This window comes from Leucoraja erinacea, chromosome 14 (genome assembly GCF_028641065.1).
Source record: "Leucoraja erinacea ecotype New England chromosome 14, Leri_hhj_1, whole genome shotgun sequence".
Classification (NCBI taxonomy): Eukaryota; Metazoa; Chordata; class Chondrichthyes; order Rajiformes; family Rajidae; genus Leucoraja; species Leucoraja erinaceus.
The window spans coordinates 6133562-6148713 of record NC_073390.1 but is presented as its reverse complement, the minus strand read 5'-3'; the positions used below and the strand labels follow the sequence as shown (position 1 = coordinate 6148713).

General features: G+C 38.2%; 2 protein-coding genes across 3 annotated transcripts in view; one reads left to right on the top strand and one right to left on the bottom strand.

Annotated features, from left to right (window-relative positions):
* lrch3 (leucine-rich repeats and calponin homology (CH) domain containing 3) overlaps positions 1-6205 on the top strand; it is a 124716-nt gene extending 118511 nt beyond the window's left edge. Inside the window, exon 20 of the mRNA XM_055645438.1 lies at positions 354-6205. Within this exon, the coding sequence (XP_055501413.1) occupies positions 354-461 (108 nt within the window). The 3' untranslated portion in view covers positions 462-6205. The remainder of the gene's footprint in view (positions 1-353) is intronic.
* A 7643-nt stretch (positions 6206-13848) lies between these two features.
* The window catches only part of iqcg (IQ motif containing G), a 44493-nt gene continuing 43189 nt past the window's right edge, over positions 13849-15152 (bottom strand). For both annotated transcript variants that reach the window (XM_055645431.1, XM_055645432.1), the window contains one exon: positions 13849-14200. In XM_055645431.1, the coding sequence (XP_055501406.1) occupies positions 14072-14200 (129 nt within the window). In that variant the 3' untranslated portion in view covers positions 13849-14071. The remainder of the gene's footprint in view (positions 14201-15152) is intronic.

Sequence of the window (15152 nt, the reverse complement as noted above, 5' to 3'; positions counted from 1 at the left end):
AATAAATTATGGGTCTTTCTCCCAAACATTATGGAGGGCACTGTATTTGCTTAGCATCTGTCATGCCTATTGTGGACAAAATGCAGTATTGGAGTCGGGGAATGAGGTTTAAAGTGAGTGGGGTGTTGATTGAGAAAGAGCCATTAGCAGGTGTAACCATACCGCCTTCACACATTGCTGCTTGATCACTTCCAGCAGGTCATTTGTATGCAAGTTAATTTGATGTCATATTTGCGTTTCATTTTTCAGGTCTTCCAATTTTTGTTATTTTACACAAACGAACCATTTGTTAATTTTGTTTTTCTCCCCTCCTTTTATTCCCTTCCCTTTCTCTTGTTTTTGATTTTGTTTAGGATCGATTGTGCCTGCCCCTTCACATTCTAGAAGAGAAAGGACTGGCACAGGTAGCCGTGACTATAGAAACTCTGCTTGAGCTGGCCCCTACCAAACAGCACCATTAATCAACACTCTAGAGACTGCAAGTGATGGGCATCATACCCAAGAAATACTTTTGCAACATAATCACGTTGGTCTGCATGGTGATCATATTTATCACATTTTTAGCATCTGCAAGATGACTTTCTGCCTTGTCAGCTCTAGCAACCAGTTGCTAAACGTGACCTTTTTGATCCTTTCATTCTGTTACTTTTCCAGAAAGGCAGCACTCCATTTGTTTTCTAGCTTGGGCACTGTGATCCACGTGGTTTTCATAGTGGCATTCAAGCCGCTGAGAAATTGCAGAGAAGTCTGATCAACAGCTCAAGGAACTAAAACAAAAAAACATAACCCTCATTAACTTTACCTCACGTGGCCAGATTATGCATTGGACTTTTAATTTTCTTTGTGTGGTGGCCAGTAAGATAGAATTTGATAAGAACAGTCAGGACAATCTGAACATATATTGGAATAAGAAATTCACATTAAAGTTGCACTTCATATAATATTAGTTTGATTCCAAGTTCTAAATAGGAATAAGCAATTCACAACAGCTGCAGAGCTTCACAAGGTGTGGTCAGGATATTATTTAAAAATTGCATATCCCTTGTCTAGTAATAAATACTGAGAAACCACAGAATTAATTGACTTTCCACTCAGTTTTGTTTGTATAGAAATGGTATGTTTCATCAGTAGTTGAACTCCATGAAATACTATAAAGATTCCTATAAGGGAATGTTATATGGTGTTTTTAGAAATCCATTTCTAGAAACAATGCACCGACTACTCTTACGTGGATCAGTACAGTATGAATTATTTCACGTTTTCTTAGTCCATATATTTTGAAGCATCGATATGATTATACATAAATATTGCTTTTGTTGCCTTCATGTGTACATTTATTCTGATCTAACTAAATAGTTTTTGGAATTAATTTTTCATAGTTAGATTTTGCTTATAGTGTATACATTTGTATTTATTCATAGCACGCAAGTATGATAAAACAACCACTAAATAACCTGGTTGCTCAGCTGTATTTGAGTGATGTAGTGAAATGCACTTTACCATGAAGTGACATTGATGATGACTTCAGTCAGCTTCATGACGCCAGAAAGAAATCTGTAGTGTAGGCTTTCTATATGACTTTTAGTACCTTCCACTACATTTTTGTTCATTTATGTATCTAGTTTTTTTTTTTAAATATGGTTTTAACTAAATATACAGTGAGAAATAGTGATATGCAGACTTCACATCATTTTCATAGGAGCACTTATCCATTCTTTTAAGGTAATTAGTTGTGATTTTGACTTGAAAGGCTATTATGTGGAATAGATTGGATCCACTTTTTCTTATGGTGTCATCTTTAAACTTCACACATGCAATAATCGTAAACATAAAATTTTAAGAGTGAGATGCCCTGTATCCCATCCTCAAACAATTAGAATTATTGCACCAAACCTTTTTGTTATTTGTATCAAAGTGATTGATTTTAATTTTTCAATATATTTTACATCACAGTTGGGCAATAGAAGGGAGTTCATTTTTTTATTCATGACCTAAACAGATGGAGTTTTGCCTGCACTTTTCTTTGCCTAACTGAATTCCATGTTTTCTTGTCTATTTTATATTAAACATCACACTCTGTTGAAGTATAGGTTTGTTTCAAATGATGTATTAATTTTAAGCTATACAATAAGATTGTATTATCAAATGCTGATCACTTGTGCTTTCTTTTCCATAAATGTTATTCCAAGTCTGCTAACGTATCTATTTGACTTGGCAGAAGCCTATTGACCTTTTGAAAGTTACTTGACTAAGGTTGGAAACTGTCGGGGGCTAGATTAAAATTGTTCACGTTAATTATGAAGGGTATTCAACAGGACAAGCACAAAATAATATTTGTCAGACATATTTCTCCTCTGCAGAACTTGCTGGGCAAAAAGATATATCATTGTTATACTTCTATTCTTGAAATTCAAGGTGATTTAGAAAAAAAACAAATAACATTGCATTGTATCAGTAATCCTTTGTTTGATCTCTACACAGATACACAATATATTTAAGAACTGACTAAAGATTTATCATTATTTTCACATGTTTTTTTTAATTGGTGGAGACTGAGGGATAAGGAAAGGAATTAAGGTGAAGATATCTTATAAAATTAATCTTTGATTGGTGCCCATCATAGGATAATCTTACATAGGAAACTAAATTATTTGCTCTGATTATACTGTAATAAATTTGAGTCAATGGGATTGGGGAAAGGAGGTAGTGCATATGAAACCAGGTGTGGGTAGAGGGTAATTAATTATTTAAAGGAAATAATATTTTGCACATTTAAAAATAATTAGCAACATTGTGCTGTTGAATAGCAATGTTGCAGCAACACGGTGTGAATACACAGAGTTATGTGCTTCTGACCAGTGGAAGTAATCATATCTAAGCAACCTCTAGCAAGTAAATTAACCATTTATTTTGATTTCTTACTGGGATTTTCAACAATTACATAATACTTTGTTCTACTTTTAGATGTATTACCTTCTGCTGAGGAAGTTGCACCAAACTTTGGCAGTGGGCTATAGTCTGGACCTTGAAATGAGACAGGTTTGGTGCTGTTTCTCAGTGTGCTAAAATATAAACCTGAATAGCATTAACGAAAAGATTATAAAGTTTATTTTTTTTTAAAGTGAGTGCAGGGGAGAAGTTTGTTATATTCATTAGTTCTGGCAGTGTATTCAATATTTCATTGTTGCTTTAAAACCAGAATTCATATTCCCGGTAAAGCACCTAAATTTGGGTTGTGAGTGACCCAGTATAGAATCTAGTGAATTGGGACCTCATCTTATCATTCCTTGAGTTAAATATTTGAAAAAAGTACAATAGTACTGGTTTATAGGTACATCCCATTACATGTCTTTCCCATTCCTGGGCAAATGAAAGTTTAAAAATCTTTCCTGCTAAAGTTTTCAGAGGACCTTTGTATCATGACCTGTCTTGATCAAGGTTTTAAAATACATATTAGCTCACATTATGTCCCAGCAAAGTGATCTTGACTGTGGGGACAAATACTATTTCATCAGGTCATTGACCTGAACATTTTTATTTTCAAATATTACCTGACTTGGTGACCATTTCTAGCATTTGTATTTTTATTTCAGATTTCCAGCATTCATAGTATTTTCCCCTAGTGATCTTGTATGTTTGTCATTCTGTTTAGTTTACAGATCAGCGTGCTTAAAATGCATTTATCTAATGGAGATTATGAATATTTCATAAAGTTAATACTTTTTGAAAATAAAGGAATGACTAATATAAAATTAAATAATACTGCATTGCTTAGGTTGATCTCCATACTGCACTATCATTATGTGGATCAGATGGAATGCTTAATGTACTTAATTGTATTCCAGTTTCTAAGTAAATCTACTGTATCTTGTTGCTCCTGTCTACTCAAGGCAATTGCAAAAGTCCTTATATCTGAATATCTTTTCATGCATTTTCAGTGTGTTAGCAAATTTTAAGCTTTTCTAAATCTAACTCTCTACTGCATTTTACAGGGTGCAATTTTTTCCTAATCTGAGTTTTTTGTGCTACTCTCTGGAAATAGTGAAATAACTAATTAACGCATTCCGCAGAAATATGATGTTATATCACTGAATAATTGCACTGACTCATGAAAGTTAGCTTGAGTTGGAACCTCTTTTGTACCAGAAATAAACTGAGATGCATCAAGTAATGTTGACATACAGTGCCCTCCATAATGTTTGGGCCAAAGACCCATCATTTATGTATATACCACTGTACTCCACAATAGAGATTTGTAATTGAAAAAAAACACATGTGGTTAAAGTGTACATTGTCACATTTTAATAAATGCCATTTTTATACATTTTGGTTTCACCATGTTGAAATTACAGCAGTGTGTATACATAGTTCCCCCATTTCAGGGTACCACACAGCACTGTCATGTAAATGAAAGTAGTCATGTTTAGTATTGTGTTGAATATCCTTTGCATGCAATGACTGCTTGAAGTCTGCGATTCATGGACATCACCAGTTGCTGGGGGTCTTCTCTGGTGAAGCTCTGCCAGGCCTGTATTGCAGCCATCTTTAACTTATGCTTGTTTTGGGGGCTAGTCCCCTTCAGTTTTCTCTTCAGCGTTTAAAAAGGCATGATCAATTGGGTTCAGATCGAGTGATTGACAGCCACTCAAGAATTGACCATTTTTTAGCTTTGAAAAACTCCATTGTTGCTTTAGCAGTATGTTTGGGATCATTGTCTTGCTGTAGAATGAACAAGCCAGCCAATGTGTTTTGAGGAATTTGAACTTGGGCAGATAGGGTGTGTCTATACACTTCAGAATTCATTATGCTACTACCATCAGCAGTTGTATCATCAATGAAGATGTGAGCCAGTACCTTCAGCAGCCATCCATGCCCAGGCCATAACAGATGAGGTGGTATGACAATAGGTGCAGAAGTAGGCCATTCGGCCCTTCGAGCCAGCACCGCACTTCAATATGATCATGGCTGATCATCCACAATCGGTACCCCGTTCCTGCCCTCTTGCCAATATCGCCTGACTCTGCTAGCTATAAGAGCTCAATCAAACTATCTTGAAAGCATCCAGAGAATTGGCCTCCACTGCCTTCTGAGGCAGAGAATTCCACAGATTCACAACTCTCTGGGTGAAAAAGTTTTTCCTCATCTCTGTTCTAAATGGCCTACCCCTAATTCTTAAACTGAGGCGCCTGGTTCTGGATTCCCCAAACATCGGGAACATGTTTCCTGCCTCTAGCGTGTCCAATCCCTTGGTAATCTTATATGTTTCAATAAGAGCTCCTCTCATCCTTCTAAATTCCAGAGTATACAAGCCCAGCTGCTCCATTTTATCAACATATGACAGTCCAGCCATCCCGGGAATTAACCTTGTGAACCTATCCTGCACTCCCTCAATAGCAAGAATGTCCTTCCTCAAATTTGGAGACCAAAACTGCACACAATACTCCAGGTGTGGTCTCACTAGGGCCCTGTACAACTGCTCGTATACTCAACTCCTTTTGTTATGAAAGCCAATATGCCATTAACTTTCTTCACTGCCTATTGTACCTACATGCTTAGTTTCAGTGACTGATGAACAAGGACCCCTTTTCCTAACTTGACACCATTCAGATAATAATCTGCTTTTCTGTTTTTGCCACCAAAGTGGATAATGTCACATTTATCCACATTAAACTTCATCTGCCATGCATCTGTTCACTCCCTAACCTGTCCAAGTCACCCTGCATTCTCACAGCATCCTCCTCACGGTTCACACTGCCACCCAGCTTTGTGTCATCAGCAAATTTGCTAATGTTACTTTTAATCCGTTCATCTAAATCATTAATGTATATTGTAAATAGCTGCGGACCCAGCACCGAGCCTTGCGGTACCCCACTAGTCACTGCCTGCCATTCTGAAAGAGACCTGTAAAATCCCTACTCTTTGTTTCCTGTCTGCCAACCAATTTTCTATCTATGTCAGTATCCTATCCTCAATAACATGTGCTCTAATTTTGCCCACTAATCTCCTATGTAGGACCTTGTCTAATGCTTTCAGGTACACTACATCCATTGGCTCTCCCTTGTCCATTTTCCTAGTTACATCCTCAAAAAATTCCAGAAGCTTTGGATCTTGGGCAGTTCCTTCTCTCCTCCATAATTTTCTCTTGCCATCACTCAGATATGTTAATCTTCATCTCATCTGTCCACAAGGCAAACTGTAACCTGGCAAACTGTAACCTGGCCATTTTATTTTTGAGGCTAACCAGTGGTTTTCATCTTGCAATGTAGCCTCTGTATTTCTGTTCTGTCTTCTGTGGACAGTGGTCATTGACAAATCCACATCTGACTCCTGAAGAGTGTTTCTGATCTGTCGAACTGATGTTTGGGGACTTTTCTTTAGTCTAGAGAGAATTATTTCGTCATCAGCTGTGGAGGTCTTCCTTGGCCTGCCAGTCCCTTTGCAATTAGTAAGCTCACTAGTGCTCTCTTCTTAATGATGTTCCAAACCGTTGATTTTGGTAAGCCTAAGGTTTCGATGATGTCTCGAACAGTTTTATTGTTTCTCAGTCTCATATTGGCTTCTTTTATTGGCACAACTTTGGTCCTCGTGTTGATAAACAGCAATAAAAGTTTGCAAAGGTAATGGAAAGACTGAAAGCTCTCTTATACCTGCATTAATGAGGCAATTAAACACACCTGAGCAATTACAAACTCCTGAGCAATTACAAACACCTTCACTGTACAGTGAAGCTATGTGTCCCAAACATTATGGTCCCCTGAAATGAGGACTATGTATAAACACAGCTGTAATTTCTACATGGTGAAACCAAAATGTATAAACATTGACTTTAATAACATCTGACAATGTGCACTTTAACCACATGTGATTTTTTTTTCTATTACAAATCTCAAATTGTGGAGTACAGTGGCAAATAAATAAATGAAGGGTCTTTGTCCCAAACATTATGGAAGCACTGTATGCTACAGCTGGAAGCTTTTAAAATAGACTGAAACTGACAAATGTGGGAACAGATAATTTACAAAGAAGTTGACCCCACTTCATAGTTACTTGGAACTCGTGCTTGAATATTTGCGGTGATCATGCATGGATGACTGTCTAGTCAATTGTAGACTACTGTAAATACTTATGTAGCTGTTCATGGTATGGTCATTTGTATACAATACTGTTTTATGTTAACCGTATTCTCTTTTTAAAACTATATTAATGTTGCATTTTATCTGCTGGGTACAGCTAGATCTGTTACACATTCTTACAGCTGCAGAGAGACGAGATGCGTATTCTTCTGTTCAATTTTTTTTCCTTTGAAGACCTAAAATCTTGGAGGCCTTGGCTTTAAATATATTGTATAAATAATTGCTATGTAAAAAGAAAGGGCATTTTTGTCAACACCACTTTGGTTGTAACTGTCTCCTTTGTACATATGTATAACATACATTATAGGTTTTATGCTTTTGTGATGAATAAAGATTGTATATGGAAGTAGCCCAAAGATATGTGTTTATTTTTGCTTTATACTATCTGTGCCGCAACACAATACATGTTGAGAGACACAAGGAATTGCAGACGCTCGAATCATAAGCAAAACATAAAGTAATTTAGCGGATCGCTGAGGTCGAGAGTTTTGATTTTCACTTTGGAAAATCAATGAACCAGATTAAAAGCCTGGCGAAGGATGTATTAGAACATAGAACATTACAGCTCAGGAACAGGCCCTTTGGCCCACAACGCTTGTGCTAAACACAAGGCCAAGACTAATTCTTATCTGGCAGCACATAATCCATATCCCTTCATTCCCTGCATATCCATGTGCCTATCCAAATTTCTCTTAAAATGCCATTGTGTGTGCCTCCACCACCACTGGCAGCGCATTTCAGGCACTAATCTAGGTGTAAAAAATATATAAACTTGCCTTGTACATGTCCATGTAGGTCTTCAACTTCTGTGATGAAAACTTACCTGAAACAAATACGTCTCTCCACAGATGTTGTCGAGCCAAATGTGTATATACAGAATTTACACATTCTATTTCAGCTTTGCAATTTTCTGTTGTTGGTGACAATCCAAGCAATTTTCTTGCATCCAGCATCTGATGTTATTAGCAACACAGACAGCTAACACCTTTGAATTGTAACAGCAAGCACATCAAAGAAAACTCAGCAATAAAAATCCTGCTGGAGGTCTGATGCAGAGTCTCGACCTGAAGTGGCAAAACATCCCTTCCCTTCATAGATGCTGCTTGATTATCTGAGTTCCTCCAGCAGTTTTTACTCAAGATTACAACAGCCCCTTCGGTCTCCAAATTTGCAGCTACTTTTTCATGCATTTTATAAGAGTACGAAATAAGTTAGACGTGAAGGTAGAAGATAAATATATACATACTCTTGAAAGACCTATTTACAAAATTATATACTTGGTAAAGATTGAAATCCACATACAGAACTAATATATCAGCCAAAGAGTTTACTAATCATTAATTATAATCACAGAAATAGGCCCTTCAGCCCAACTTCCCCCTGCCAACCAATTATGGCTTGGTAAACAATTAAGAACTCACATGGACCTCATAATAAAGCATCATATTTTCATTAAATGTTCCTTCAGTTTACATTCATTCACTAATTTCCCATGATTGGGGTGATAACTACAGGCTGGTGAGCACAGCATCAATGGCAAGAAAATTATTCGAGGAAGTCCAAAGGGATTTATACATTTACATAAGTAGGTACTGATCAGGTGTAGTCACCATGGCTCTGTGTGAGGGAAATCCCCCCTCACTAATTTGATTGAATTTCGTAAGGAGTTAACAGTTAAGGCAGGGCAATAGATATTTGTTTATGTTGACATTAGTAGGCCATGTGGTCGGCTGGTCCAGAATGTTAAGGCATATGTGATCCAAGGTACGCTGGCTAACTGGATCCCAAACTTAGTTTGGGTATAGAAGGAAGAGGGTAGTGGTGTTAAGATGCTTTTCTCATCGGAAGTCTTGCCAGTGGTGTACTGCAATGATTGGTGCTGGGATCCTTGTTGTTTGTAGATCGTACAGCATGAAAACAGGACCTTCAACCCAACTTGCACACACCGACCAACATGTCCCATCTACACTAGTCCAACCTGTCTGCGTTTAGCTCGCATCCCTCGAAACCCATCCTATCCATGTACCTGCCTAAATTCTTTTTTTTAAGTACTGCGATAATATCTATCTCAACTACCTCCGGTAGCACGTTCCATACACCCACCACCCTTTATGTGAAAAAAAAGGTCACCCGTCGGGTTCCTATTAAATCTCCCCCCTCCCACCCTTTATCTTAAACCCATGTCCTCTGGTTCTTGATTCCCCTGCTTTGGGCAAAATACTGTGCATTTACCTGATCTACTCCTCATAATTTTGCACCCCTATATAAAATCACCCTACATCCTGCTACGCTCTAAGGAATAAAGTCCCAGCCTGCTCAACCTCTGGCTCAAGCCCTGGAGTCCTGTCAACATCCTGGTAAGTTTAATGTGCTCTTTGGAGCTTGACAACATCTTTCCTATGACATGGTGATTAAATCTGAACACAATTGTCTAAATGAGGCCTCATCAATATATTATATAACTGTAACATAACCTCCCAACTTCTATACTCTGACTGATGATGGCCAATGTGCCAATATACCTGTGACACTACTTCCATGGAAGTATGTACCTGCACTCCTACAATACAATACAATACCTTTATTTGTCATTTGAACCTCACACGAGGTTCAAACGAAATGTAATTTCTGCAGCCATACAATAAAAGAACCAAAACACACACCAACACTAGATCCCTCTGCTCTATAACATTCCCCGGAGCCCACCCATTTACCGTGTAGGTCCTGCCCAAGTTAGACTTCCCAAAATGTAACACCTAATTTCTCTGTTAAATTCCATCAACCATTTCTCTGCCGATCTACCCAACTGATCAAGATCCTGCTGCAATTTTTAACAGCCATATTCACCATCTACAACACCACCCACTTTAGTGTTATCTGTAAACTTGCTAATCATTCCATGTACATTCTCATCCAAATCATTGATATTGATGACGATCAGCAATGGACCCAGCAACAAACCCTGAGGCACACCAGTGGTCACAGGCCTCCAGTACGAAAAGCAACTTTCTATCATCACCCTCTGCTTCCTTCCATGAAGCCAATTTTCTATCCATTCAGCTATCTCCCCTTGGATCTCATGCGATTGAATATTCCACAGCAGCCTACCATGTAGAACCTTGTCAAATGCCTTGCTGAATACATCTACAGCTCTGCCCTCATCAACCTTTTTGGTCACATCTTCAAAATATATCGATCTATCTATATTTAAAACTCTGTGTGTGTGGGTGTATGTCATTTTTTTCCCCCTTTGATTCGTTACTCCGCGAAAACCAGACTCAAAAACGCCGAGATTTGAACGATTTCGCTAGCGATTTTACTTTTACATTCGCTGGTCCACTCATTACATGTAGTCGTTTTTCTGTACCCATTTTTAATAAAATCCTTCTCTTCCCCCCCCCCCCCCCCACTCATTTTTTCACCTCACGCTGGTCACCTTCTCATTGCGTGACCCGCACGACCATAATGGCTGCTGCCGCCCGGCTCTCCTCCATGAACTTCATGAACAGAAATACAGAGGCTACACTGCAAAATGCAAACCACTGGTTAGCCGCAAAAATAGGATGGCAGGTTACAGTTTGCCAAGAGGTACTTAAAAGAGCAACCACAGTTCTGGAAAATGTTATTGTGGACAGATGAAACAAGGATTCACTTAGAGGACTGGGAGAAATTCAGAGTCCAGCAGAGGGGGACAAAGGGCTTAATTAGGAAAGGGAAAATAGATTAAGAAAGAAAACTGGCAGGGAACATAAAAACCGACTGCAAAAATTTGTATAGATATGTGAAGAGAAAAAGTTAGTTAAAACAAATGTAGGTCCCTTGCAGTCAGAAACAGGTGAATTGATCATGGGGAACAAGGGACATGGCAGACCAATTGAATAACCACTTTGGTTCTGTCTTCACTAAGGAAGACTTAATTAATCTGCTGAAAATAGCGAGGGTCAAATGAGATGGAGGAACTGAGTGAAATCCAGAGAGAGAGAGGGGGAGAGGGGGGGGCAGGAGAGGAGGAGGAGGAGGGGCAGGGAATGAGAGTGGAGAGGGGGGTGGGGGAGGGGAGGGGGATGGGGGGGGAGAGAGAGGGGGGATGGGAAGTGAGAGGATGGGAGAGAGAAAGGGAGAGAGACGGGGAGAGGGAGAGAGACGGGGGGAGAGAGAGAGAGATAGGTGGGGAGAGAGAGGAGGGGAGAGAGAGAGAGGGTGCCTTTTTACCCAAACCCCCCAAACAACCATTTGCAGGCAGTGCTTTTTTCCTGAAACTAACCATATTTTCATTTTCAAACCACATTATGGGTACTCACAGCTGTGGAGACATTTGTTCAGTGTCATTCAGAGCTCTGATTGAGGCACACCACTTGCAGAGACTGATTGAGGCACACCACTTCCTAGTTTTATAGTCCCTCCCCCTCCCTCCAGCAGGGGCAGCAGAGAGAATGGGGAATTTTGTAAAAACATTAATATCTCCGCCATTTTTCATCGACGGGAAAAATCCTCAGCACACATGCGACGGATGGGGGCTCTGAGCGAGGTGGCCAAAAATGACGGCCGTAGTTGGCGGCGTTCTCTCGGAAGTCGCAACACAGAAGGTCAAGAAGAGAGATTTAGTAATATAGATTTGGAAGAGGGAATTGAATGCAACATCTCCAAGTTTGCGGATGACACAAAGCTGGAGGGCAGTGTTAGCTGTGAGGAGGATGCTAGGAGGCCTCAAGATGACTTATATAAGCTGGGTGAGTGGGCAAATGCATGGCACGTAGTATAATGTGGATAAATGTGAGGTTATCCACTTAGGTGGCAAAAACTGGAAAGTAGACTATTACCTGAATGGTGGCCGATTAGGAAAAGGGGAGATGCAACGAGACCTGGGTGTCATGGTACACCAGTCATTGAAAGTAGGCATGCAGGTGCAGCAGGCAGGGAAGAAAGCGAATGGTGTGTTAGCATTCATAGCAAAAGGATTTGAGTATAGGAGCAGGGAGGTTCTACTGCAGTTGTACAGGGTATTGGTGAGACCACACCTGGAGTATTGCATACAGTTTTGGTCTCCTAATCTGAGGAAGGACATTCTTGCCATAGAGGGAGTACAGAGAAGGTTCACCAGACTGATTCCTGTGATGTCACGATTTTCATATGAAGAAAGACTGGATAGACTCGGCTTGTACTCGCTAGAATTTAGAAGATTGAGGGGGGAATCTTATAGAAACTTACAAAATTCTTAAGGTGTTGGACAGGCTAGATGCAGGAAGATTGTCCCCGATGTTGGGGAAGTCCAGAACAACGGGTCACAGTTTAAATATAAAGGGGAAATCTTTTAGGACTGAGATGAGAAAAGCAATTTTTACACAGAGAGTGGTGAATATCTGGAATTCTCTGCCGCAGAATGTAGTTTAGGCCAGTTCATTGGCTATATTTAAGAAGGAGTTAGATGTGGCCCTTGTGGCTAAAGGGGTATGGAGAGAAATTTAAGAAATGGATAGATGTTTAGATCTAGTAATTGAATTTTGTAATTAGCTACAATTGGGTAACTAACTAATGATATGCTTTAATTTCAGGTCATCCAAGTAAGATTGTTTCATATTTTTGTTTCAGAATGCTTCAATCTATAAGAACTGAAAATTTCTTTCAGCTCTTAATTTTTAAGTAAGTTATGGGCTTTTGACTGTCCTTGATCACAGCTTTTTGTGTAAAGTCAATGGAAAAGCAATAGGGGACAAGATGCTAATTTCCGAGTATGTAAATGGCCATACCATTTTTAATACTGAAGATATGAAAGTGAATTAGGTGTCAAATTAAACTTCTTTTTATGCTTTATCTGATGGGATAAATTGCAGACTTAATTTTTTTAAATCTCAAAATTTTGTAACATTACTAAATAAAGGGCCATTTTTTTAAAATGTGTTTGTGTTTATTTTAAGTTAAAACATTTGCTCTATAAGAAAGAAAAATACTTCCTCCTGTGTCCATTTTTCCTTGCCCTCTTTATTTACTGTGTTATAAAAACTGGAAGATAAAGAGTTTGTCCAAATCTATTCCATAGTGGTCTTGCGAATAAAGCCATTTTCTGAGGTGTCACTGCAAAATCTAAAAGCATATTTACCGTCTAAAAAAACATTTATTTTCATTTTGTTGCTCATTGGTTTAATGCCTTTTCCATCCCCAATCTTGTTGACATTTCATGGACATGCAGCTTTTAAAGTAACTGATAAACAGAACTTGTCAGGTCACAATGATTATTTCAATCCTATTTTGAACATGACTGGCTGTTTTAATATCTGTAAGTGATGAAATTATATGCGAGTCCTAAATACCATCTTCATCTGATAATTAATTTCAAAATATGTTACTATACAGTATGACATTTTGCTGGTAGTTAATTCTTGTTTGTTTCTGTAATGTGGATATTTTTTCACAATATTAATACATAACTGTATATTATATATATATATAAACTGTATATATAAACTTTAGCAGACAGCTGGCATTGACAGTAAGTGCAATTGAAAGAAAAATAATTTGATGAACTCCCTGGTGAAATTTTAGATTACTGTCTCTTCTAAATAATAGATAAAATGTCAATACTGTTGAGTGATTCCGTTGATTTTATGTTTTTGATTTTTTTAAATGTTAATAGTTTGGCTAAAAGACAGGTAGAGAAGGGAGAGAGAGTGGGAAGAGCTGCACGGGAAAAGAAAATTGCATGAAACAACTCACAGTATTAAGACATTATAACTTCAGATTTTAATTGTTTTGCAAGGATAAAAAATATAATAGGTCGACTGCTAGTATGATTAGCAAATAATTTTGTGAAATTTGCATTCTTATTTGGTCAATATAATTTAACTTTTCAAAATTGGTTTGTATTGTCAAGTAATAATCTTTCTCTTTGAAGCAAAATAAAGCCTTGCATAGATGCTGCAAATTTCCAGAAAGAAGTGGTTTCATTTCTTCTTTTTATCCTTCTCCTTCCCTTTACCTTTAGCCTTTCCTTTGCTTTCTACTTTCTTTTTAAGGTTCTTATAGATACCAATCTCCCTGCGAACCATGACGCCTCGCCACCAGGACTGAAGCTGTGAAAGAGGGAAAGATAAAATATCTCATGTGAAGGAATATCTACTGAATTTTTCCCATAGTTTCTCATCCAAGAATTAAGGAAAACAATTCTTGATTTATCTTTGGAATAATTGTATAACAAATGCCCAGAAAGGTTTATGATACATTATTGGGCCCAAATCCCCTAAATCCGGGTTTACTATTTTACTAGAAATGCTTCAATGGTCTTATTTATATCTATGATAGGCAAAATATATCAAGTACATTTAAAAATGACATATTATAATATGTTAATTCCAAAGATAGATGCTTTATGTAGGTAGACCACATAAGCAAAGCACAAATTTGTAGTTGAACTGTGTTGTGGATCAGTTGGATCTCTGCACACTTTATCTTAAAATATAAATCTTAAAATAAGTTCATGTTATTTTACAAAATGTAAATAAAATACAAAATACTAGAAATACTCAGATCAGACAGAATGAGTAGAGGGAGAAACAGAGTTAATATTTCCAGGCAATGACCTTTCCTTGGGGAGAGGTTGGACAGACTTGGATTGCTTTCTCTGGAATGATGGAGGTTGAGGGGAGACCTGATAGAATTACCAACATTATGAGAGGCACGGTTAGGGTCGACGGTCAGAACATTTTCCCCAGGTTGGAAAATCAAATACTAGAGAACATAGTATCGAGGTGAGAGGGGAAAAGTTTAAAGGAGTGTGCATTTGTTTTACACACAAAGTGACAAGTGCCTGGAAGGCACAGCTGGGGGCTGTAGTTGAGGCGGATAAGATAGTCGCATTTAAGAGATTTTTTGATAGGCATATGGAAACGCTGGGAATATGCGGGCAAATAAGAGTTGGTCTTGGCATCATGTTTGGCACCACATTGGATGTCAAAGCACCTGTTCCTGTGCTGTACAGTTCTGTGTAATGTAGGTGAACAGAATAGCCTAAATACAGTGTTAACC